Below are 27,775 nucleotides of genomic sequence, written 5' to 3' on the forward strand. Positions count from 1 at the left end.
TTCAAGATGTTTACATTTTTTATGAACTCTCAAAATGTAATGCTTTCTATCAAATATTAAAGACTTGCTGTTTTACAAACCATAAATAAAAAGTGCTAATATATCAAATAATTGCTTAAAACTGAGCCACCAATACTGTATATGACTGATACATTTATCAGGAGATGTGAATTCAGTGATCCAAGGTAGAAAGACTATATATATGCTTCAACTCCTTTTGTGTTTATTTTCCCCCCCTGAAGGTTGTAAATTATCTCATTTTCAAAATACACTGATCTTTCTTTTAGTACATTGTACTGTGGCTTGGAATCTGTTCAATGCATCTACTCCAAATTCTCATCAAGAAACTGTTGACACCAGAAGCATCATGCATACATAGAAGCCACACTTCTTAAGCCTCCTCAAGTAGTACCACTAACTGGGGATCATGCACTAAGACTCCCAAGCCTTCAGGGGAGATTCATATTCAAATCAGTACTCTAGTTATTCATTGGGCTTTACTAATTGTAGAAAATTAACTCATACATAACTCATTCAGTTTTTTTCTCTTCTGTTGGTTTTTAACCCCTTTATACTCTTTTAGTGACTGTCCTAGACATTTCAATACTCTTTATGTTCTCATACAATAGCAACATTATACCATTTCATATAAAATATAAAGTAAATGTAAACAGTGTAATTCTATTCTTTATGAAAGTCTTTCTGACTGTCTCCATGCATTTCATTTTTATGTACATGATGAATCTTACAATTAATTGCTATTATCATTTTATATTGCTGGTGTCAGGACACAAGACCTTATGCTTGCTAGGCACGTGCTCTACAACTGACTTGCGTCTCTAGCTTTATATGTGTTTTAAGCTCTATCTAGAGTTTATTGAACCCTCAAGAATTTATTATAGGAAGGGGAATACATTTTTCCACGTACCTATCTATTTTCCATTTGAATTGTTCTACATTTTTTTTACAGCACAGTTACACTTGCTATTATTCCCTAGAGCCTGATCTACTTTCACTGTCATTTATTATGAAGTGCCTACTGGTGTCAAAAGATCTCATATTTACCTAAACATGTCTTTATTTCACCATCGGTGTAAGAAAAATTTAGCCCTGTGGGTATTGGGCCTTTAGAGTTTGAATTGTGGGTCTTTTGCATGCTAAGGCAGCACTGTCCACTGAACCACATTCCTAGCAGCAAGTCTATCTTTGACATTTGTTCCCTCACTGAGTATTTTTCCACTATCTTTTATCTAAATATTGTCCTAATAATAAATCCATATTTTAAAATAATTATTTCCTGTATATTATACACTGAGGTTTTTTCTGGATGCATTTTCTGTAGCATTTTTAAAGGTGTGTGTGTGTGTGTGTGTGTGTGTGTGTGTGTGTGTGTATGTGTGTAGGATATGAGATCATCCATGAAGATACACAGGATATGGCATCAGATCTCTAGTTATAGGTAGTTGTAAGGTTGGGAGTCTCTGTACTTAATGGGCATAATAGGAACTAAATTCTGGTCCTTGGAAGAATGTTGTGCTAAGTTAAATACTGAGCTCTCTCTCCAGCTAGTACCATTGATTTGTTCCATTCTCCTGTGACGAGCTGTCATTATATTTATTTATTTATTTATTTATTATTTACTGATATTCCTGCATCTATAAAATTGTTACTTTAGAAGAATTTTAGGAAGATCCATCTATTTCCTCTTCATCTAGTTATTTCAGATTTTTCCCATTTATAGTAATAATAGGTTATTCAATATTGTCTCATTTGTTTTGGAGGTTTTGGCTTGCTTGCTTCCTTCCTTCCTTCCTTCCTTCCTTCCTTCCTTCCTTCCTTCCTTTCTTTCTTTCTTTCTTTCTTTCTTTCTTTCTTTCTTTCTTTCATTCTTTCGTGTTTGTCTGTGTGTCTGTGTGTATCTGTGTGTGTCTGTGTGTGTCTGTGTACGTACATGCAGATATCAAGGGAAAACCAGAGGTCATTTGTTCTGTTCCTTCACCATGTGGGGTTTGAGGCTCAAACTTGGGTTATCAGGCTTGACGGCAACCTTTTTACTCAGTGAACTATCTCATCAACTTTGGCCATATTTCCTTTCAAGTTTTTGGTTTTGTTTAGATTTTACTTTCACAGCTGTTAATTATCTTCATGTTTACTGATTCGGTTTTTTCTGGTTTGTTCTTTATGCTGTTGCTATATATAAGAAAAATAGCGGGTTTTTTTCCTTTTAAGAGTTACCTCACACACACACACACACACACACACACACACACACACACACACACACACAAAGAGTTACCTTATTTCACCAGAAATTGACCATTTTTCACTCGTGTGCATTTTAATCTGAAGATTTTTTTCTTATTAATTTCTGGTGCTGGCAATGAACTCAGTGTAACACATGTACATACATTTTCTCCTGAGTTTTATAACCAATTCCTATGACTGTAGGTTCTTGGCCACATTGGTAAATCAATTTTAAAGAAGTTTTCTACTTATTTTAACATTCTAATAATTCAGGAGTCTCATTCTGCTGTTTGCTCTTCTATACTGTTTAAGATTGATATTCCTTCATATGAGGTATCACTTGTTGTGCCTTGTCTAGACTTTTATATTTCTGTGATAAAATGTCATGAGCAAGACAACTTTTTTAAAACAATTTTTTATTAGATATTTCCTTCACTTACATTTCAAATGCTATCCCAAAAGTCCCCTATACCCTCCCTCCGCCCTGCACCCCAACCCACCCACTCCTGTTTCCTGGCCTTGGCATTCCCCTGTACTGGGGCATATAATCTTTGCAAGACCAAGGACAACTTTTAATAGTGTCTGAGAGTTGAAGAGGGTTACAGTTCATAACCATCATAGTTGAGAACATGGTAGCAGGCAAGCATCAGTAGCTGAGAGCTCACCTCTTGAGACAGTTATGATGCACAGAGAGCTAACTTGGATGGATGTGGAGTTTTAAATCTCAAAGCCCCCCACTCCCAGTGACACATCTCCTACAACAAGGCCACATTAGAAGTAATCATTCAAAAATACTTCCATCAACTAGAGGTTATGTTCATTCGAACCACCACATGCACTGAATGTTATAAACGGTACACATAGGGATTCCAGATTCTGTCAAATTTCTTTATAAAAACGTTGACTATTCTATCAGGTCATCCATTTTTTGAAAATCAACTTGATCTTACATTGATTGAATTTAGGCTTTATTACAATGGAGAATTTCCATTGCCCTTACCCTTAACTGTACCTCCTAGACCTGGTATATGAGCTTTCCTTTTAATCTGTGGATTTTCTGGAGTTATTTCCGTTGAAATTTTTTAGGTAATGTTTTCATTCATTAAAGTATATTGTCAGTAAAACTTCTTAGCTGTCTTTCATTAGAAGATTTTTATTGTTCCTTAATTCAATTTTATCAATTATTTCTAAGATGCCTTCCCCCATGAACATTTGCAGTTCCTTGTTAAATCAAAGACTAATCGTGGTACTGATGTGGGATGACTTTGCAAATTGACAACTCTCAAACTAATTCATTTTAATATATAAAAATATTTTCTGTATGTCTCACATAGTAATAATGTAAGGTCTTTAGATTTATTTTTTCATGTATGTGATTTTTTTGCCTGCATATATTTATATGAACTAAATATGTTACTTGTACCTGTTTAAGTTAGGCAAGGTCATCAGATACTCTGAAACTGGAGTTATGGGTGGCTGTGAGCCAACTTGTGAAGGCAAGAAATCCAACCCAGCTCCTCTACAAGAGCAACAACTGCTCTCAACTGCTAAGTCATCTCTCTAACCCTCAAATAAACTGTTTAAAAGCAGAACATTTCCCCAAACTCATAGCAAAAGTCAAATCAGAGAGAGTCAAAATGTAAGAGATTAAACATAAGACAGCATCTCCCTTACTCAGATGAAAACGCTCCACAGGATAGAAATGTGAAAAGTCTGAAAACGGGAATGACTTTCGACAAAAAGCCTCCAAAGAAATAGGAACTTCTTGAAGTTATATAATCACAAGACACCAAATATGGCTGATAATTTGAGTAGGCTTGAACTTTATCCTTTTTCAAAGTTTCAAACTAAGAACCTAACCACACAGCTACCTTAGTTTGTTTAAATGAATCACTAAACAGAAGACGTGCCTGAGCTGCGCCTGTACTAGTGCCTATTGAGATGGAGTAATGATTGATGACACTGTTGTGGTATAATCTCTTGCAAAACAATAGAAAATGAATACACTGCTCTTCTAGCTATACTTCAATTTCTTCTCCACTCCAAATACGTCTAGTGTTCACTTTCATATGGTTATATATCTTTCTGTAAGAAAATTTAAACACCTAAACAAATGAAAACAATTATATCTATACATATTATAATACAGATAGCATATTCATGGAATAAATTTTTTTAATTTGAGTTGTCGAAAGAATGGCCCATCAATTCAAAGTAATTCCAGTTCATAAGTCAAACAATTAAAAAAAATAGGAACTAGAGAGTTCTCTCAGGGATTAAGAGCAGTGATTACTCTTGCAGCAGACCCAGGTCAATACTTAGCACCTCATATTGGCTCATAACCATCTGTTACTCCAGTTCCAGGCCATTTGACAACCTTTTCTGAATTTCTAGGGCAAGAGACACTCATATGGTAATATATATATAAAACATTCACATACATAAAATAAGTCAAAAAAGAGAAAGAAAAAATTTAAAAACTAATGCTAAAATGGAAAGGGTGTTGAATATGCCAAATAGTATTGAAAAAGAAAAAAACCTTCATTGAAAAAGCTTTGTTGGTAGGCTTGCACTCCATGATCTCCAGGTGTGTAGTAATTAAGGTGGTATTATACTTACATAAAGATTAGTAAGTAAGAGAGCATAGAAAAAGACCCATGTTATACAATAAAGTGACCTGAATAAAGTTTCTTTACAAAATGGAAAATAAAGGCTATACAATGAAGGTTGCTTGGTGTTTTGGCTGTGACTGATCCTTAAATGGCTGAACTATCTCTCTGGCCATCACTGAAGCTTTCTTAAAATACAAAACACAACAACTTCAAAAGAAAATAATTGAAAGATTTCATTTAAGCAAAATTTAAAACTCTGATTATCAAAGCAAGTTATTATAAAAATAAATAGGAAAAGTAAAGTTTAAAATCAATTGACATATGGGACAGATTGGTATCTGACAAATATAAATAACTTCTATAACTCAGTAAGAAGAAATACAATTCAATTTTTAGAAATGAGAAAAATTTTGAACTGATATTTCACAAAAGAATATATGCTGATGGCTGGTCAGTACATGAGAAGGTGACCAATGCCATTAACCATGGAAGTAAACACATTAAAATCACATGACTAACACTGTGGCTGTTTTTTTTCCTAGTTTTTTTTTTAATTAATCATTCCATTCATTTACATCTCAAATGATATCCCACTTCCCGGTTATCCCTCCACAAATCCCCATCCCTTCTGCCCTCTCCCCCCTTCCTTTTGACTCTATGAGGGTGCTCCCTCACCCACCCACTCACCCTACCCGCCTCAGTGCTCCATCATCCACCTACGCTGGGACATCAAACCTCCACAGGACCAAGGACCTCCACTCCCATTGATGTCACACAGGCCATCCATCCTCTGCTACATATGTATCTGGAGCCATGGATTCCTCCATGTGTACTCCTTGGTTGGTGGTTTATTCCCTGGGAGCTCTGGGTGGTCCAGCCAGCTGACAGTGTCCTTCCTATGGGATTGCAATTCTACTCTGCTCCTCCAGTCTTTCCTCCAGCTCCCCCACTGGGGTCCCTGAGCTCAGTCTGATGGTTGGCCGCAAGCATCCGCATCTACATTGGTCAGGTGCTGGCCGAGCCTTCCAAGGAACTGTTGAATTTTTCGAAGCAACAGTTTTATATGTTGATATTACAACATATATTGTGCATAGATCTGGAACAACTGGCTGTTTTAAATCTAAAATAACTTCTATATTTTAATAAAACATAAAACAAATCTTAGTCTGACCTAGAAATTCCATTCTTGGCCATTTACTCAAGATAAAGGCATATATTTTCACAAAAATAAAAGAAGTCATGCAAAATGTCCATAGCCACTTTATTCATTATACCTAAAAAAACCTGGCAACAAAATCATGTCCAACAACGGATACTGAATTTAAAACCAAGTATTAAATCTAATACTAAAAATTTTATTACCAGTACAGTATCACTGAAATTATTTTTATATTTATGGATACATAATGATATCTACTCCCGTCAAATTAATTTGAAATTATCTAGCAATCATCAACATGTTTTGGATTCACTTTTGGTCCTTATTATTTCAATGCTAATTCTCTAAATTTAAGCTTCATTTATAACTCATAAAGGAATGTACTTTTTTTAATTATTTTTTTTGAGTGTTCAGAAGCATTTTATTTATTTTTTTTAATTAGGTATTTTCCTCATTTACATTTTCAATGCTATCCCAAAAGTCCCCCATACCCACCCCCCCAATCCCCTACCCACCCACTCCCCCTTTTTGGCCCTGGCGTTCCCCTGTACTGGGGCATATAAAGTTTTTTTAATTCTTAAACTGAGGTTTTTTTATTCTAGGAACACCAGGACTTCCTGGACCAAAAGGTATGAATGGTCCTCCTGGTAACCCTGGCTTTCCCGGAGAACCTGGTCCTGTAGGTAAGTAAGAAAGACAGCATTGCTGTTCTGTAAGACTAAAGCTTTTCATAGTCAAATCTGCTCCTGCTGTGAAGAAGAAACAGGGTGCTCATTCACTTATCACTTCATATCGGACATGAACTGAATAAATTTCATTTTAAAATTATCAAAATTTATCTCTAGCAGGTATTGTTGTCCCAGCTCACATTTTCTAGGGAGAGTAATTCTCTCTATGAAGGTCACGTTGTAGCAATATCTTTGTTTATTGACTTTTAAAATAATTCCCGTCTTGGCCCTTACCTGAAAAGCACCTCATCCCTCCTTAACACCTTTCCTCTCGATTATCGTGAAGTTAGACTAAAATGAGTTATTGTTATTTTTGCTCATCATTACCTTGCTTTACTCTTTGTTCTATAAGATTTCATAATTTAGAGGAGCATTTCAGAAGGATTTGTTACTTTGGGGTTTGAAATTTTGGTTTGTTTTTAATTATGGGGGGTAGGTATTGTGCATGGAGGTGACATGTGCCAGTCTGCGGGAACTGGAATTACAGGGGTTTATGAACGACCTGATGCAGACGCTGGGAACAGAACTCAGATCCGGTGGAAGAACTGCAAGTGTTCTTGACAACTGAGCCATCTCCAGCCCACGTTGTTACTGTTAGGATTATTTGGTGCTTTAATAGGAAGACTGGAGAAGGATGTGGAAGGAAGCTGAAAGGATCAGTGTAACCTGTAGTGTTGTTCTTTAGGTGCCGGAGGGCGTCCTGGACCACCAGGACCTCCTGGTGAAAAAGGCAAGCCAGGTCAAGATGGCATTCCTGGGCCAGCAGGACAAAAGGGAGAACCAGGTACTATAGTTTTTGTATGTTTGTTTGTTTCATTTTTTTGAATTTTCTAATTACCTCACGGCCTTCTTTACAGCTACAATAAAACTCTGTCTTCCTTACAATCTTCTAAGGTCCCACACAGTTCCCCCTTCCTAATTAACTTCTTCCTTGGCATCCTGAAAATAACAGCTCATTTTTGTTGAACAAGTTGCTTTTGTCTGAAGAAAAAAGTTATTTATATTGTCCACTTCCTTTTACAAGTACTGACCTAGGCATTTTCAAGTGTTTCGTTCATTGTCCAACCTGTACTTTACTTATGCATTTTCATCCAAGTGTACAAAGTATCTCCAAGGGTCATCACATGTACAGTGTGTGTGCATGTGTGCGTGCGTTGCTTCTTTTCAAAATGACTGCAGATTGACTAAAGGTTATCAGTCTTGCTGGAAAGCACATTTACTCACTGAGCCATCCTTCCAGCTATGTAGCTTCCTTTCTAGAATAACTGACAAATATCAAGTAGATTGTGACAACATAAAGAATTATCCTATACCAGTCTCGAAAAGAGTTTGTTTTCTTATATGCACCATGAGCTTTCCAGAGCCAGAAGAAGGTGTCAGATCCCCTGGAAATGGAGTTATAGAAGTCTTTGAAGTATCATGTGGGATTAGGGAGCTAAACTTACTTCCTCTGCAAGAGCAGCTGAGCTGAAACTCTGGTCCCTATAGTTTTCTTATGTTGAAACTATTCTATGTTAGAAGTCAATCTTCTGGGGAAGAGCATTAACTTAGTGGTAATGCGTGTTTCTAGAATGTGCAAGCCCTAGGTCTGTCCAAGAAAAGAAGAGTTGGGGAGGACAGAAGAAAAATGGATGGAGTAAGCACAGGGTTAAGAAGAGAGGGGACTAAAAAAGTTAATCTTTAGCATGTTTGATATAATATATAACACTTATTAGAAGGAACCTCAACAATCAGCTATTTTTTTTATCTTAACAGGTCAACCAGGCTTTGGAATCCCAGGACCTCCTGGACTCCCAGGACTTTCTGGTAAACTTTAACCAAACAAGTTAAAATAAAAATATTCTTCAGTCCATTTATTTTTCTACCTCTACCATTTACTATTATAAAATACATCTGAAATTTTTAGAAAACAGCTCAACCTATTTTTAGGGTACTTCTTATTCCTAGCAAATAGCCTATGTTACTAAGAAAGTCATCCTTACAGAGACTTCAATAAATAGCCTTTCATTCAAATCATAAATACTGAGGACATGACGCAGAAAAGAGGCGAAAATTGCAGGAAATTTAGAAGCTTTCATTTGTCCAGAAAACCACTCTTCTCTTCTGCCAGAGTAGTATCATAGGAACATATGAGGCACTTCTGTAGAAACACATGCCAAGAGTAAGAATTTTTCTTGAAAACTCATCTAAGAGCTACACATAATGACATACACCTGAGGCTGAAGCAGGTAGATTATGAATTCTGTGCCAACCTGGGCCTGGGCTATCCAAAGTTCTCAGGTGAGAGGAGGCCATTATGTGTGAATACATATCTATCTTCCCTCTTTAGTATGTGATCTTAAAATAAGTCCTAAACTCTCTCTCTCTTTTTTTTTTTTTTGTTTTTTTTTTTTGTTTTTTTTTTTGTTTTTGTTTTTTTGAGACAGGGTTTCTCTGTGTAGCCCTGGCTGTCCTGGAACTCACTTTGTAAACCAGGCAGGCCTTGAACTCAGAAATCCGCCTGCCTCTGCCTCCCAAGTGCTGGGATTAAAGGCATGTGCCACCATGCCCGGCTAAGTCCTAAACTCTTAACACAAATCTGAATAACTACAGATATGCATGTTGATACCTTGAAATGATCATTAGCAGTTCTATAGAAGTTTTCTCAAACTAAAAATCTATCTCCTAAAATTTCCAGTATGCTTTTCATGAAAGTTTAATATACCACTGTCTTACGGTTTGTAAGTATTAGTATTTCATAATAAAATGTCAAGAGCAGTTTGTCTAGATTATGATTATGAACTTTTAATATCATGGTCTGAATATAATAGCAGCCATTGAATCTCATTAGTCTTAAAATTAGATCCAAAGCTGTGATAGTTGTCTTCATCCATCTTGAACCAATTCTTGAAGATATTTTTATACATTTTATATCTGGTCTATCTTTTTTCCTCATAACTTCCGGTCATGTTATAATTGCCCTCTGTTCTAATATGAAGGATGCCGGCATTAGTTTTTCATTGCTAATAATTGCTTCTGATGACAGATACATGTGTTTAATAAAGAGAAAAGATTTTGCATGTGTTTGAAGCAAATTTACCCTAGTGAATTTCATTAGCTTATCATGTAGCTTTAGGCTTATAGGTGAGCTTATGATTCAGCATTCAGTATGACTGCATGTATCCCTAATTACACTTTTACTTCTACAGGACAAAAGGGTGATGGAGGATCACCTGGACTTCCAGGAAATCCTGGCCTTCCAGGTTCAAAGGGTGAGCCAGGCTTTCAGGGATTCCCTGGTATGCCAGGTCCCCCAGGTCCTCCTGGTTCTCCTGGTCAAGCTTTGGAAGGTCCCAAAGGAAACCCTGGGCCTCAAGGCCCTCCTGGGAGACCAGGTATGATCGTGTGTGGTATGAAAAATGCCCTGTTTACCAGTTCAGTTAGTTGATTTTGCTGGCAGGTTATTCAGTCTTCAAGATTTTAGAATTTGTCATGTGAGAACTTCTTTTAAGAAAATAGCTAGGTTCATACCTAGCTTGTTGCAATATATACATTCATTTCAATAATGCATGTATTATTTACCTAAAGTTCATCTTGAATGGAAAAAAGAGAAAATGGTAAGGTTTTGTTAGTATTGTTATTAAAGATAACCTGGCATCAAAATGCAACCTGCACCTTTTTTAATGTCTGCTTCTTAGCATGTCATCACAGAAATCATTCTAGTGATCACCAAGTACATGCTTGTGTTCCATATCAGAAGCTGTTGCTATGGTTCCGTCACATGATCAGCAAATGTCACCAGGCACAATAAAAACTTAATCTCTAGGAACTAGGCAATCACATTTATCTTCAGCAGCACAGCATGGTCAAATTGACTCATAATCTCTTCATACCTCATGTCTGTCCCTCTCTTTCCTGTGCTCACTCTTTAGTAGATCAATTTTGCATCCAAGGGCCAGATTCTCATTTTTGTGTCTCTGCTGCGTCATTCCATTCTATTAATTGGGAAATGCTCATTCTAACCCCAGGTTAATGTTGCTGAGCTCAATAGCTCAATCACTGTTGATAGCCTATTAAAACATTTGAGGTACTTACTATTCATTTTGGGCGGGTAACTGAAAATTTTGCCTTTATTATTTTTTAAAGAAGAGAAATTTGAGATAGAAAGAAACAAAACAATTGTCTTTTCATTGCTCAAATATTCTTAATTCATTTCTAAAGTATATCATAAAACTAAAAGTTATATTTATATTGCAAGAATTGAACTTGATTTTACTAATATGTGCCCTAAAACATGAATTAAGCAGTATAATGTACTGAATTCGGGACATCATTTTCAAAGTCAGCTGTAATGTGATCTGACTTGATTGTTTCTGAAGAGAGTTGCTTTTTCCTTTGTTTACCACTGAAGAAAGACAGAGGAAATATTCTCAGCCACATTAACTGTCTTGCATGCAATATAAAGAACTGAAGCCAGTGTCTTGCTTTGTTTGCCTGTCATAATTCAAATAAACCAAACTATTATCCCCTTATATTCTAATTAGCGCTGCACTTATTTGTAACTAGGAGTGGAGCTCTCAGTTGAACATTTCTGTAATAATAGTAATAGAAAAGCAGTAGCCACAAACATGATTTTGCAATCACTGTTTCTAAAGACTAATCAACCTTCTCCAAAGAAGAATGCACATCTAATGAATGTTTGATTTCTTGATTTGTTTATAAACTACAGATCTAAAATAAAGTGTTAAATCAATTTCTCTTAGAATTAAATGTTCCAAATTTGAGCTCATAACAATGAACATCATAATATGATTTTTTTGAACTTTCAAACTTTATTACGTGTAGTTTTCCTTTTAACATTAATGCTTAATAGAGATAGTTTGGTTTATATAAGATGCATGAATATGAACTTTCAGAGAGTTCTATTATTAAATTCAACTTTAACTTGAGAGTATTTAGTATAATGCTATAGTTTCTTGATGTTTCTAACAGTTTTGATATTTTCCTTTTTGTTAATGATGACATTGGGCTTTGGTGAACTTCCATCCCTACCCAGGTCCTCCAGGTTAGCTCCTTAACTCCAAAGTAGTAATTGCATGAAATTTGAAACTTTATCAATGTATTTATGTACTTATATACGTGTATATACACATATGTGCCTGCTTATATATGTATGTGTGTAATGCCTTCAAGGTTCTAAATATATTTTAAGAGCATATGCCAATTCAGTTTTGAAATGGTGGCCTGGGCCTAAGTTGTCAGAATATTGTAGCGCCAAGTATTTCCCTTGGAATGGTTCCAAATTATCCAATCATGGAGATGGACTAAATTAAATACTTCAAAATTCATACTTCTGTGTCATTTTTAATTGAGATTTTATAGTACTCAATTTTGTCAAAGTATGCTTTTCCTTTGTTAGAAAGTATTTTATTGCATTATAAACTTTTAATGCAATAAAATTAAACTCATTCAGAAAAGCATCTTTAATAATAATAATAATAATAATAATAATGTAGGTAATGAAATCCTTGATTTGATACACACACACACACACACACACACACACACACACACAAACACACCTCTATAAGGTTTTCAAACAGCTTCATATTTTGGCTTGTCACATATTTTCAAAGGTTTACACATTTTTTAACTTCTGAGCATATTTGTGTGTATATATATGGGCTGCAGGTGCCCACTAATATCAGAGGCATAAGACTCACCTGGAGTTCTTTGTATATATTGAATAATAGCCCTCTATCAGATTTAGGATTGGTAAATATCTTTTCCCAATCTCTTGGTTGCCTTTTTGTCATATTGACAGAGTCCTTTGCTTTACAGTGTCCTTTGTCCTTTGCAGTTTTATGAGGTCCCACTTGTTGATTCTTGATCTTTCAGCACAAACCATTGCTGTTCTGTTCAGGAATCTTTCCCTTGTGCCCATATTTTCAAGGCTCTTCCCCACTTTCTCCTCTATAAGTTTCAGTGGCTCTGGTTTTATGTGGAGATCCTTGATCCACTTGAACTTGAGCTTTGTACATGGAGATAAGAATGGATCAACTTTCATTCTTCTACATGCTGACCGCCATTGAACCAGGAACATTTGTTGAAAATGCTGTCTGTTTTCCACTGGATGGCTTTAGCTCCTTTGTCAAAGATCAAGTGACCATATGTGTGTGGGTTCATTTCTGCGTCTTCGATTCTATTCCATTGATCTACCTGCCCTTGACTATACCAATACCATGAAGTTTTTATCACAATTGTTCCGCAGTACAGCTTGAGGTAAGGGATGGATCTGGAGAATATCATTTTGAGTGATGTAACCCAATCACAAAAGAACACACATGATATACACTCACTGATAAGTGGATATTAGCCCAGAAACTTAAAATACCCAAGATACAATTTGCAAAACACATGAAACTCAAGAAGGAAGACCAAAATGTGGATATTTTGACTCTTTTTAGTAGGTGGAACAAAATACCCATGGAAGGAGTTACAGAGACAAAGTTCGGAACAGAGGCTGAAGAAATAACCATCCAGAGACAGCTCCACCTGGGGATCCATCCCATATACAATCACCAAACCCAGACACTGTTGAGGATGCCAACAAGTGTTTGCTAACAGGAGCCTGATATAGCTGTCTCCTGAGAGGCTCTGCCAGTGCCTGGCAAATACAGAAGTGGATGCTCACAGTCATCCATTGGACTGAGCTCAGGGTCCACAATGAAGGAGCTAGAGAAAGTACCCAAGGAGCTGAAAGCATTTACAGCCCCATAGGAGGAACAACAATATGAACTAACCAGTACCCCCAGAGCTCTCTTGGACTAAACCACCAACCAAAGAATACACATGATGGGACTCATGGCTCCAACTGTATATGAGGCAGAGGATAACCTAGTTGGTCATCAATGGGAGCAGAGGCCCTTGGGTCTGTGAAGGCCCTTTACCCCAGTGTAGGGGGATGACAGGGCCAGGAAGTGAGAGTGGTGGGTTGTTGCACAGGTGGAGGGGGGAGGGGATAGGTGGTTTTAGGAGGGGAAACCAGGAAAGGGATAAGATATGAAATGATAAAGAAAATATCTAATAAAAAAATAAGACTCACCTGGAGCTGAAGTCACAAACAGTTGTGAGCTGTCTAAAATGGGTACTGAGAACTGAACTTGGGCCCTTTGCAAGAGCAATGTCTACTTTTAACCACTGAGACATCTATCCAGGTCCTTTGACACATAATTTTTAAATTGCTTTGCTGTGAAGAACTAATAAGCATAAAGGAAAATATAACTTAATGTAACCAGCACAGATTAAAGGCTCACAATCACATATATGGTCATCACACGTAGCAAGAAATTATGCCAAAGAAAAATTATCAAGAGTTACTTCACAGGGTTGGAAAAAAAAAGATCTGTTGCTTCTAGTTTTCTTTTTTCTTTTTTTTTAAATGTGTACCCAATCTGGTATAAAAAGTTAACCATGGACATCTCAATATATTTATTATTTTCAAGATAAATAGTCCTTTTCTCTTTTGTAGAAAGGAAGTAAAATAGGTCAAAATATAATCCTGAGATATGACTTTTGAAAATGGGGAGGGTTTTTTTTTAATTGGATTTTTTTATATACATTTCAAATGTTATACCTTTTCCCGGTCCCCTCTCCCCCTAAATCCCCTATCCCACCCCCCTCCCTCTGCTTCTATGAACCCACCCACCCACTTCTGCCTCCCTGTACTGGGGCATAGAGCTTTCACAGGACCAAGGGCCTCTCTTCCTATTGATTTCGGACAAGGCCATCCTCTGCTACATATGCAGTTGGAGCCATGTGTCCCTCCATGTATAATCTTTGGTTGGTGGTTTAGTTCCTGGGAGCTCTGGGGGGTCTGGTTGGTTGATATTGTTGTTCCTCCTGTGGGGCTACAAACCCCTTCAGCTCCTTCAGTCCTTTAAGTCCTCCATTGGGGACCCTGTGCTCAGTCCAATGGTCAGCTGCAAGCATCTTCTGTATTTGTCAGGCTCTGGCAGAGCCTATATTCACCACAGTTTGTAGAGGGAGGGAGATATGATTCTCTATGTCAATTGATTCCTTGATTTATTTCTACCATACCAACCCATGCACACGTACATTCATACATGCATACACATATGTGCAAAATGTTTTATGTGTAAGATCTATTGATTAGGAAAATTTTAAAGATGCAAGCTCTGAAGACAAATTTTATCATGACAACTGTAATAGAGAAGACCCCATTATAACAAAGAAAAGGAACTAAACTCAGCTCCAAATAAAACAGAAACAAAGACTTCCAGGGACATAAGGAGAGAGTTATTGACTGAAACTTACTAAGAAGTACTAGAAAGCAAGAGGAGTCTTACACTTACTTCATATGATTCTCACTGAAGGCAGGCCAAGGATTTAGACATCAGAGTGAGGAATGAGGAACTTGATCAGATGTTAACTACTGGAGATTTAGAGTTTGAAAGGTACTAAACTGATTTGGTTGGATTTTTCCTGTAACTGGGCTTCAAATGCTAAAAAAAAAAAAAAAAAAAAAAAAAAAAAAAAAAGAGGAAGGGGGATAATGTGGATGTTAGGTGAGATGTAGCAAGAAGTCTCAGGGATTCTGGTTTAAGGTTTAGTCAGAGAAAGAATTATTTTTCACACAGGAAAACTAAGACCCAAAATTATTGAGAATGTGGACTTCCCAGTACTCTTCTACTAGTAGCACCCTATAATTCTTGCACAAACTGTTGATGTTTATGATATGGTTTCTTGATAAATTCATGGAGCAAAACTGCTTTTATCATGTTAGGAACCTTATAGTTAGCTAGATCTTAGATCTAGTTATCTCCTCCTCTTCCTCCTCCTCTTTTTCCTCCTCTTCCTCCTCTTCCTACTCCTCCCTTCCTCCTCCTCCTACTCTTCTTTCTCCTCTTCCTTTCTTCTCCTCCTACCCCTTCTCCTTCTTCTCCTTCTTCTGTTATCTCACATCTCCGTCAATCCCTAATAACATCATCTTACATTCTTCCTAAGCGGATGCTCTTGAGTATATTAAGACAGTGAAAATGATTTAACTATCAACAGGATAAAGACAAGATTGGGGTAACTTTGAAGCAATTTTCACTGTTATTCTGTCTAACTTGCCTAGAATTCTTCTGCCCTGATCACTGCTAGACTGGAATGCAAGCTAGGATTTTTTTTCCTGCTATACTAGAATATATTTGAAGAAGAAAGAGAAAAGTATCTCCAATACTTTTTTTTTTGGTTTTTCGAGACAGGGTTTCTCTGTGTAGCCCTGGCTGTCCTGGAACTCACTTTGTAGACCAGGCTGGCCTCGAACTCAGAAATCTGCCTGTCTCTGCCTCCTGAGTGCTGGGATTAAAGGCGTGTGCCACCACGCCCGGCTTTCCCCAATACTTTTTAAACCAATTTAACAACTTCCCCTTTGTTAAACATGATAAAAATTGTAATTATTGAAAGCTAGCCTCTGTGATGGTTACAATAGGAGAAGAAAGCAACTTTGAGTGGAAATTAGAATTAAAATATAACAGCTGATTCTATAACCTACCTACCTTCAGTTTCTTTTTCAGTTAAATTTAAGTACATGATTTGAAAAATAGTAAATTGAGGCCTCACACATAAAAATTGACTTGGCATATAGCTCATTAATATGTAGCCCTTTAGAAATTAAACTCTTAGAAATTTTGCTATGATATGGTCCAAAGTTTCCTGTGCTGATGAATCATTAAAATACCTCATATCAATAAAATATCTTTCTGAATATTATTATTGAGTCATTCTAAAGCTAATATTCATATAACGTATCTTCACTTTGAACTATGCTAAAAGCAATTCTAAGCTAGTTAATTGAGTGTCCAGACTATAAGTCTTTGGCTAATTTGTTGTATGTGGTTTGGAGACTATTTACATAAACTGAAATATATTATTCTAAGTTTCCAATTCTCAAATGCTCCTAAATTTTTGGTTTTAATCATCATTGTGTTCTTTTAGCATCTTACACATAGCAGACAGTAGTTCTATATTTCGAAACTTGACTTTGATCCTTATGTAAACATGCAAGGAAGGACAGTATAGATAACACTATTACATTCAGAGAGATTGAATTACCCACAGTCATATAGTTACAAAGAAGCAAGGTCAAGAGGAAGTTCCAAGGTCTTTTAACTCGTGGTACTCAATGGTCTTGCACTATTTATTCTCTTTAAAATTCAATGTTTATAAATCATAGCAAGAACTCTAAGAAAAGAGAAATTGTGTTTAGAGTTGATACTAACCAAAGAATGTTCTACTTGTAGACTTTAATATTGTTACATAATTTTTCTTCTTTAAATGGTTAATAGTCTGATAATACATGCATTGAATAATACTTTAAAAAAAAGTTGTTGTAATACTTAAAATGGCTTGGGGTAGGTTGCTGCATGCCACAATATTTTTAAAGTACCCCTTTACTAATAGTCTTCATATCATTGGAAAATTGGAATATTTATTTTTAAATTCAATGGCTGTTTATGCTTAGTACTTAAAACAAATACTAATAGAAGATGGCCTCCTGATTTATTATGAAAAATTAAAATATGACTTTATAAAAGGTATTTGAATAGGGCAAACAAAAGCAAAAGTCATAATGGTTGTGCCATAGTTTAAGTTTTCTCTGAGTTTCAGGTCAGCTTCCTAATTATATTTTTGCCTGTGAGGTTTGAAAAGTTAACTGTTCCTATCATATTGGTTCACTCCGAACATCAAAATACATTTTTACTTCATGTTTGTATCAAAGCATGGCAGAGGTTTAAATACTTGTTCACAGTTACTTTGTTAAAGAAAATGAAGGCTTTTGGTGAAATGGTACTATCTTGCCAACTTTAATGTTTTGAATTGCTAATATTTAGAAATATCCAGTAGTCACGTTAACATAGTCTCTTAAATAGATCTTCCCTCCCATTAATGGCCAACAGCTTATTATCTAGAATAAGCACTATTTTAAACATATTTAGTTCTCTATATTTCTGGATGGGTCTGTTTGCCTATTGATTGTGCTGTAGGTATAAGAAATGCTTACAAAGAGAATTACTGTTCAACTTGCTCTATAATGTGAACCACTTCTAACTCATCATCTGATTTTGTACTGTGTGATGTCTGATCCTGCTGATATCGATCTTTTGGCTTTGGTGAACTCTGATCTTCCCAGGTTTTCAAGGTTAGACTCTTCGCTGGTCACTTTTCTCCTTTATTAAATGCTTTATATATGTGATAAGAGAGATGCACTTTATTATTATAATTCATAAGTTATTGAAAATGATGTTATCCTCAAATACTACCCTATTGGGTTTTGACATTTTTGACTTATTGATATTTGATATAATATCAGTTTTTTGTGGTCTGATTGTTTGTAATAGATACTTTTATATATAAATACCTGGTAAAACTGAAATAGCCATACAAACGCCTTTACATTATAAACTGCATTAAGATATTTAATTAAGCAAACATCTGGATAATTTCTAATCTCTGCATATAGATTTTTTTTTGAAATTTTTACACACAATTGCCTTAAGCTGTGCGATCAATGCTGTTTTCAATAATAGAGAAAGAATGCTATTAGATACAGTTAAAATAAAACTCTGTTTTTACTAGAATCCTAATTTAATTTTTTTGAGACAGTCAAAATATCATGTCTGAGATGACATAAAATTCCCAGTATTTTCTTTTTAGTTGATAATAGAAACTCCAAATGGAGAATAATGACATGCAAAGGTTCAATTTCCCTATCTTATATCTTCCCTCATCATTGTCATTGGGTTGGTTCAAAGACTATTCAGTTTTAGCTTAACAGCCTAAATTGCTACCAGACTTCTAGCCTAAATTGTACAAATTACTGAGTTTATTTAGAAAATCTTATTCTAGTGTATTTGAGCTAAGCAGCTGTGGTTTATGTTTTTCCAAGTACAAAGTAACTCCAAACCTTTCATTACAATTGCAAAAGGATTTTTTTGTGATTGTGATATCTGTTTGACAAGCTAAGGTGATTGTATGATTTAAGTTGTCAAAATTAATTGCTGTATTATCACGAACTTGCTCTTTGTCATAACCAGATAATTACCACATTGTGAAACCACTTAAAAATTCTTTAAACATTAAAAATATCATAAGATACATTTTATGTTTAATTTTATTACTAATAATTAATAGTAAGCATAACTATCAAAACACCAACATTTCATGGTTGTTAGTATTTGGTAGGCACTGTCCAGTGCCAAAGCCACCTGGTTGCTTAAGGGAACTGATATCTTTATTTAGAATGATATGTTAAAAATGTAGTACAAAATTTTAAAAAACCCATGGAAATATTTTGAAATGAATTTTATATATACTATACTGAAACAATAAATATATGGCATTTAAAAGATATCCCATGTGCCAAACATATCAATAAAATGAACTTAAAGTTAGTGTGCTTAACTATTTTAAAACTATTTTAACTGCTCGATAAGCCGGTGCTCAGATGTTAGATGTTTGCCTAACATACATAAAGCCATATGCGTGACTCACACAATACAAAAATTGCACAGTGGTAAAAGGTAAATAAACATATCTTCTTATAAATAAAGCAGTTGAAGTTTTTTGTTTTACGGAAATCCATCTAACCTAGGACTTAGTCAAATGCTATGCTCATCCCTAAGTAATTTAATGTTTATCTCAGTAAGAGGAATGGCTTGAATTCCTGATTGCTCTACAACAGTCATTCCCTAAGTGTTGGTCATGTGGCCAGCAGCACTAAGTACTAGGGGACATATGGAGCCAATACTTCAGGATGTGACCCAGGAAACTGTTTTGATATCTCCCTTTCCACAGGAGCATACTGTAATTTGAGACTAATGCTATCCTATGTCTCATTTCAATTTGAGTCAAACACGCGTACATGGATTACAGAAGCAAACATCATATCCAGAGTTGTTTTAGATCTGAGTTTACTATGTTTATTAGAAAATAAAATACAAAGGTCTGGGGAGATGTTGCTGAGTTGGTAGACTATTTGGCTGATATGCATGAATCCCCGGGATGGCATAAGCTAGATGTTGTGGTACATCCCTGTAATCCTAGCACTTGGGTCTTAGGGCAGGCAGACCATAAGTTCAAGGTCATTTTTGGTGCAATAATGAGTTCAACAATAACCTGAGATACAGGAGGCACTGTTCCAGAAACGAATGTAAACCTAAGGGGTCTAAAAATCAGCATTAATGACAAAAATGTCTACATTTACTCAGTCTTCACCACAAAGTAACAAAAGATGACTGATATTTTAAAAACCTGGAATACTATACTAATATGTGGTCATTTGTTGTGCATTACCAAGGTCCACCAGGTACAGAAGGTCCTCGTGGACCCCCTGGAAATGGAGGTATCAAAGGAGAGAGGGGAAATCCAGGCCCACCTGGGCAGCCAGGCTTACCTGGTTTGAAAGGAGATCAAGGACCACCAGGACTCCCGGTAAGAAGTGAGACTAGATATTTGATGGTAGAATAGTGTGGGTGACAGTTTTCAAAATGGGAATTCTGAGCAGCAGAATTTTATTAACACTCACCACATAGCTCACTGGTGAAGTAAAAAGAAAATAGAAGGCAAGGCTCCTAGTCTTCCCATGAAATTGTCTTTACTGTTTTATACTAAAAGAGTTTTGGTGAGAGCAAACCTATGAAAAGAAAACTTACATATACACATCAGTACATTGTATTTTAGATGAATACACCCATAGGAAAGTAATTATGGCAAGTAGGAATAGTTTAGACTTTGGAATTAGAGTCAGGGTCAGGTTTCAGTTGCACTATTTTTCTCAGTTTATGCTTCTCTCTTCTATAACCACAGTGCAGTTATCAACTTTGCAAAATTTAAGAGAAATCAACTATTTTAATTTCTACTCTTTCTGTTCTGATTTTATCAATTGGTATAGTAATGTAAATTTTAGCACTACACTCTGTAACAAGGTATCCAGACCAAATTGTGTGTTCCATTTAACTGCTATGTCTCTTTATTCTATAATATGGAATCGTTCCTTAGCCTTTTTTCTTTCATGATTTTAATACTTAAAAAGTGTAGCCTATTCTCACTTTAAAAATGTAGCAGAAGATGGCCTTATCTGGCATCACTGGGAGGGAAACCCCTTGGTCCTTTGGAGATTTGATAACCCAGTGTAGGAGAATGGTAGGCTGCTGACAGAGGAGTGGATGTGGGGTGGGGGGGGGAGAGGGAAGAGGGGATGGGGGCTTGTAGATGGGGAACTGAGAAGGGGGATAACATTTGATATGTAAAAAAATAACCAGTAAAATAATAGAATAAGCCTTCTTTTGTCTAATTTGTCATTTTAATTAAATTCAGGTTGTACATCATTAGCTAGAATATTCCAAGAGCAATGAAAATACTGTCCTTATCAAAATTTATCCATAAATTTAGCATCTATTAATGAGTTTTGAATGGATAATTTCTACTGGGTTAATGGCAAAATGGTGACTTTGTAAACTTGGCATTATATCCACATGTACCATTTAGTTCTACTGTAGGCAAGAGATGTCCCTTCTATTCTACGCAGTCACATATTTATTATGGACATGGGTTCATGTTTTTTTTTCCAGTCATTTATAAAATTTGAAGCTGTCATTGCTTATTTTGATATTCTCATTGTTCCAGATTTGATAGCCATATCGAGCTGGATCCGATGACATTGTGACATGCTTCTAAAACTGCTTTTTCTTTGACACTTTCTTATATTTTGACATAAAAATACATTCTCACATTAGGCCTTTTTCAGTCCTATTAAAAGCTTCACAGCTCTACAGTTAGTGTAGTACAGTAGCCTCTTCAATCATCTTGACATTATATGTTCTTCCTTTTAGATTCTTAAGCTATTTTCTCTCTCTTCCTCCCCCCTTCGTTCTCATTTTTTGTTGCTTTCTATATTATCAGTGGCTCTCATCAACCTAATTATCATCCCAAGATTATATTTGCCAAGTCTTTCAGACTTTATCATTTCTCCATCTACCACTCCAGATCTAGAGTACAAAGAAAGTGCTTTTTAATAACCATTACTTACTAAATACTCTATATCATCAAATTTCTAAACATGTAACAAGAACTTTGTCATTTGATCCTTCCCACCACTCCATAAAGTAGGCATACTTTTTTCTCCATGATGCAGAAGAGAAACTATGGGTAAAAGGTTAAATATTTTAAAGTCACAGGTATTTGGAAGGCTCTATGCCCCAGTGTAGGGGAATCCCAGGGCCAGGAAGCAGGAGGGGGTGGGTTGGTGAGCAGGGGAGAGGGGATAGGGGGTTTTTGGAGGGGAAACCAGGGAAGGGGATAACATTTGAAATGTAAATAAAGAATATATCTTTTTAAAAAATCACAGGTAATAAGCAGAGTGAGAATTTGGATCCTTCCAGTTTAACTGGAAAAACAGCTCTCTAAGCCACTGTGCAATAACTGAATCTTTATTCTACTCTGTCCTAGTTATGATTCTGATACCAATGACTTTTATTTATTTAGGGTAACCCTGGCCGGCCAGGTCTTAATGGAATGAAAGGAGATCCTGGTCTCCCTGGTGTTCCAGGATTCCCAGGTATTTGAAAGAGTGGTTTAAGGTTTTCTTTATATTTTTAAGTATTTTTATTTATTCTTTGAACATTCCATATATTCAATATATTGTTATCGAATGTACCTCTACTACCTTCCTCAAGATCAGTGCAATTGTCTCTCTCCCAACTTCATGTTCTCTTTATTACTCCTCCTTCTCCTCTACTATACTATACACTATATAATATACTACTATACTTCTATAGTAGTAGTAGTAATAGTAGTAGTAGTAGTGGTAGTAGTAGTGGTAGTAGTGGTAGTAGTAGTAGTAGTAGTTGTTGTTGTTGTTGTTATAATACTAAACAATACCCTAAGTCCAACTAGTGGTGACCCTATTAAGTTCCTTTGGAAAAAACTGGTTTTTGCTTTGCTTTGCTTTGCTTTGCTTTGCTTTGCTTTGCTCTGCTTTGTTTTGTTTGTCTTATTTTCCTACATAAGGCTGTCTTGTTGCATATTTATGCCATTTTATTTTATATATCATCTTTCCAGGAATGAAAGGACCCATTGGAGTACCAGGCTCCACTGGCCCTGATGGGGAACCAGGTCTTACTGGGCCCCCAGGTAAGAATTTTTCTTCTCCTAAGGCTGTTTATGCCTGATACTTTGAAACATGAAAGACTTTTTGAAGTATCCGTTTGTCTTTCCAAATTATCAACATAATTTTCTTACCAGCATCATTTCCTAATTTCTTAAACTCTTTATTTAGTTCTATTATATTGATAGCCACCTTATTAAGTTTAAGTTAGAAGTACCTAGCCCCATTCAACAGGAGGAAAGCTAGCCAGCCAGAATGGAGCTTTCAGATCAGGCCTAGCTCGATTCCTATGAATTCCTTAACTCAAGTCTGTGGTATCTTCAGTAATAGGGCCTTACCATCAAGTTTTGGGTAACCACGAGCCTGTAATATTTGGGGATGACCTATGGTAACTCACTACCCAGTAACTGCAAAAGAAGTAACTCATTACCTGCACTGGACTTTTCATTTGTTAGCCTGTGGTATCTACTAGAGGTATTGCTATTCTGATAATGAGTTACCACATTTTAACTTGTATATATGTGTATATGTGTATATGGATGTGTATATGTGTGCATGTGTGTGCGTGTGTGAATTTCTGCAATAGTAGGTTTCCATATGATGTGTTCAAAGGTATTTAATGTTACTATCCATCCTAATTGCCCCTCCTCTACACTGCCTTCCTTTCCCCACCCCAATTTAACCCTTACAGTTTTTAGTCCAGTTTTCTATCTCTCCTCCTCTGAAATTTCCTCTCTCTGGTCCTTTATTACTTTCCTGACTTTTATGGATATTCCAAATGAAACAATCATCTGATGGCTTAAAGCTAACTTCCACAGATTAGAGAAAACATGGCATTTATTTTTCTGGTATGGGTTACCTATTCAGAATGATTGTTTCTAGGACCATTCATTTATGTGCACATTTCATGCTCTTTTTCTTAATATTTGAATAATATAAATATACTATATTTTAAATACCCTTTCATCAGTTGATCAAAATCTCTAGTCTGTTTTCTTTTCCTGGCTATTGTAATGAGAACAGCAATAAACATCAATGAGGAGATATCTCTTTTGGGATTACTCAAGAGTAATACAACTGGATCACATGTAGATCTGTTTCTAGCTTTCTGAATCACCTCCACTAATTTTCAAATTGGCTGCACAAGGATGTACTCCTACCAGCAGCAAACAAGTGTTCCTTTTTTTCCAACACCTATGCCAGCATTTGTCATTTTTTTTGTTTTTGTTTGTTTGTGTATGTTATATGTATATATATATATATATAAATAAATAAAATATAGACATTCTGATTGGGTAAGATAAAGTCTCAAAGTATTTTAATTTGCATTTCCCTGATATCTAAATATGTTAAACATTTTTAAATGATTTTGCATCCTGTGTTTAGTGTATGTATGTTTAGCATTGCTATGTCCTGGTGGAATTTTTTCCTTTAATTAGTGTAAAATTTCCCTCTTTATCTTCTGATTAGTTTTGGCTTTACATTTGTTTCATCAGATATTAGAGTAGCTACACTATGCTTGTTTTTGATCCATTTTCTTAGAATATCTTTTTCCATCCTTTTACCCTAAAATGCTATCTATCATTGGTCATTAGGTATGTTTCTCAGCAGCAACAACAAAAAAGAGACAGATCATGTTTTCTGATCCAGTCTGTTAATCTGTGTCACTTTATTGGAGAGCTGAGAACATTAAAAGTAATTGTTGAACAACATGCACTGATTTCTGATATTTTGTTGTCTTGTGATGTTTTATTAGGCTTCTTTTCATCCAATATTCTGAAAATTTTAAATCTGTTCGTTGTGCGTGAGGATCTTTACCCTTCTCTACTGACCTAAGTATTACTGGAAGTACTCTCTGTAAAGCTAGCTTATGGATCTTAAATGCTTTAAATATATATTTATCCTATAACGTTTTCCTTTGTCCTATTATGACTGATAATTTGGGTGGATATAGTAGCCTGGGATGGTGTTTTGGGCTTTTAACAACTTGAATAACATCATTCCAATTCATTCTACCTTTCATAGTTTCCACTGAAAAATCAACTGTTATTGTGACTTTCTTTTACCATTGAAAGATTTAATATCCTTTCTTTATTCTGTCCATTTTTAAAATTTTGTATGGGGAATTTATTTCCTGGCCCAGACTATGGTGCTTTGTATACCTCTTAGACCTTGATTTCTTTCCTTATATTAGGGACATTTTATTCTATGATTCTGGCGAAAATATTTTCTGTACCTTTTATGTGAGCTTTTTCTCCCTCTATACCTATTCTTCCTAGATTTGGTCTTTTATAGTGGCCCAAAGTTCCTGTATCTTCCATTATTGGAATTTTTTAAATTTGACATTTTCTTTGACTGAGTGATCCAATTCTTCTACCTATTCTTTTAGACATAATATTTTTCTCTTCCACTTGGTCTAATCTAATGGTAAGGCTTTCATCTAATTTTTGGTTTGCATTTCTGAATATTTCATTTCAAGATTTTTTATTTTGACATTTTTGTCAGAAGTTCTATTTCTTTATTAAATACTATTTTTTATATCTTGAATTGTTTTGATTATTTAATCCTGTTTTTGAGTGCTTCATTCTAGAATTCATTCTTACCTCTTCAAGTTCCTTGATAATTCTCATTTTTACTATTTTGAAATACCTTGTTACATATCTTGAGTCACTTTTCTCAGGGAACATTATGACAGGAGTATTAATATTTTGTGAAGACTTTTTGTTTAGATTATTCATGTTTGTGTATCTGTGATGGGATCTTGAAATAGGTTGTTGTCTTTTCTTTGTTGAATGGATATTTGAAGCTCTGATTCCTAGAACCCAAAGTTATCATGCAACAGACCAGATGAATAGGACTTCCTGTTTAGTCTTTGTGCACTTTAGTGTTGATGTCATGTGGTGTTTCAGAAGTAGTCTCAGCTAAAGCACAAGCTAAGCGAATTTTCTAAGCACCCAAATAAGCCTTCTGTAAAGTTAGGAAATCCTACAGCAGATCTTCAGGAGTGTTGAGGGAAGGTTCTCAGGACTGATCCTCAAGCAGTAGATGCTAGTAGAATTGATAATGCAAGCCTAGGATACCTACCTGAAGGAGAGGAGCAGGGTAGGGGAATGGGAAACAGGGAATGAGGGTGCGTATAATGCTAATTCTTGGAGAGTGACAGTCTTTATTTAGGGCATGGAAAAGGGTGGACTTGGTAACTAGCATCTTTGATTCTGCATTGACAAGCGGCCAGTGGTACATGGCAGCTATAGATGGAGTTGGCAGCTATAATCTAGGCTTTTTTTTTTTTTTTTGAGAGGAGGGGAGCAAGGGTTTTCAGCATAGAAGGATGGAGTTAGCTGGATGAGTCTGGCGTTTCTATCCAGATGAGGGATTACTGAAGGTGGGTCAAAAGGCTGGAATGGGCTGGTTTTAATTTTCTTAATGAAATGATTACAATTTCCATGAATACACTTCTGTTTAATGTGGTAGCAGTTAAGTACATTCACTTGTTTTTTTTCAATTTATTTATTTATTTATTTATGTCATGCAAATGCATCTTCTGATCTTAGGACAATTTGGCATCTGTTTCTCCAGACATTTCCTCTTCACCATCTTTACTTTTATGTGTTTTGCTTCTTAGGTCCTCCTGGGTTGCCTGGTCCTTCAGGACAGAGTATTGTAATCAAAGGAGATCCTGGACCTCCAGGGATTCCTGGACAACCTGGATTAAAAGGTCTACCAGGACTTCCAGGCCCTCAAGGCCTACCAGGTACCTTTGTAGGTCATTTTTTATGGCCCATCTATTTGAGAACATTCCCTTGATTCACTTTTTACATGCAAATAGTTTGTCTCTCATAAGAATCCCAGCAAGGAAAAGAAGAAGGGGCTACCACAGACCCCACTTCTCTTTTTCTTAAAAATGTTAAAATAATTTAGGCCCAACTGGATTTCTTTTAACTCCTTTGGGCAAGCTAATTTAAATGGCTTGGTGGTATGAAAATCTATTTCTTTCCTTGTAGGTCCAATTGGCCCTCCAGGAGATCCAGGACGCAATGGACTCCCAGGCTTTGATGGTGCAGGAGGGCGCAAAGGAGACCCAGGGCTGCCAGGACAGCCAGGTAAAATGACTAAAACAGTGATGTTGGTCATGGTATTTATGCGTTCAAGGCCTTTGGATATGGGGCTCTACTTGGAGCTGACAACTAATTACCTATGGAGAGAGCATGAATAGCTGTCAAATCCAGAGCTGGGGAAAAATAGGAAGGTACATCCAAAGAAATATGCTATACCACGACAAGCATAAATATTTTACATTTTCTTTTATATAATGCATTAGAAATCCAAGACATTCTTCCCCATATTCAAGATAATCACTTTTCAACTATTTTGTTTTATTTTATTTTATTTTAGTAAGGTTAGACCTAGGGTTTTAGTGTGGGGGACAGGCAACTATTGAGATGCTTCCTCTGCTCCATTCAATGAATTTCAGTCTGTATATTCAAATTCATTAACTACCTTAGAACATTTTTTCATCTTTCTTCATTTTGTGATATTATAGAAGATAATTTCCCCAATAGAATGTAGTACATATAGATGAAAAGTTTAAATGATCACCATAGAACTTTGAAGATTGTAGTAAAATCTTATGCAGAGAAAATATATTGATATACAGATTTTTAAAGTCAGTCATTACCGTATTCTTTTTATAATATTAACTTTTGTTTCTGCTAAATGTATTTCGTCCTGTTGGTTTTTTTTTTAACTCAGTCTGTTATGATATAACCATAGTTGGCCCAGTCTTTACAGTGTAGCCTGCGCTGGCCCCCAAATCATGACAATCCTCTTTTTTCAGCCTCCTAAGTACTGAGAATCAGTTTCTTAGATTTCTATCACA

At 35.8% G+C, this 27,775-nt stretch overlaps 1 protein-coding gene across 5 annotated transcripts in view; it reads left to right on the top strand.

The window, feature by feature from the left end:
* Col4a5 (collagen, type IV, alpha 5) overlaps positions 1 to 27,775 on the top strand; it is a 213,867-nt gene that overhangs the window by 171,384 nt on the left and 14,708 nt on the right. For 3 of the 5 annotated variants that reach the window (XM_017318372.2, NM_001163155.1, NM_007736.4), the window contains 11 exons: positions 6,618 to 6,698; positions 7,429 to 7,527; positions 8,499 to 8,549; positions 9,932 to 10,117; positions 11,779 to 11,787; positions 17,923 to 17,931; positions 20,089 to 20,222; positions 22,275 to 22,347; positions 22,851 to 22,922; positions 26,522 to 26,650; positions 26,901 to 26,999. In XM_017318372.2, coding sequence (XP_017173861.1) covers positions 6,618 to 6,698; positions 7,429 to 7,527; positions 8,499 to 8,549; positions 9,932 to 10,117; positions 11,779 to 11,787; positions 17,923 to 17,931; positions 20,089 to 20,222; positions 22,275 to 22,347; positions 22,851 to 22,922; positions 26,522 to 26,650; positions 26,901 to 26,999 — 942 coding nt within the window. The remainder of the gene's footprint in view (positions 1 to 6,617; positions 6,699 to 7,428; positions 7,528 to 8,498; positions 8,550 to 9,931; positions 10,118 to 11,778; positions 11,788 to 17,922; positions 17,932 to 20,088; positions 20,223 to 22,274; positions 22,348 to 22,850; positions 22,923 to 26,521; positions 26,651 to 26,900; positions 27,000 to 27,775) is intronic. The other 2 variants (XM_006528696.3, XM_006528697.4) reach the window with 2 other exon arrangements.

Source organism: Mus musculus, chromosome X (assembly GCF_000001635.26).
Source record: "Mus musculus strain C57BL/6J chromosome X, GRCm38.p6 C57BL/6J".
NCBI lineage: Eukaryota > Metazoa > Chordata > Mammalia > Rodentia > Muridae > Mus > Mus musculus.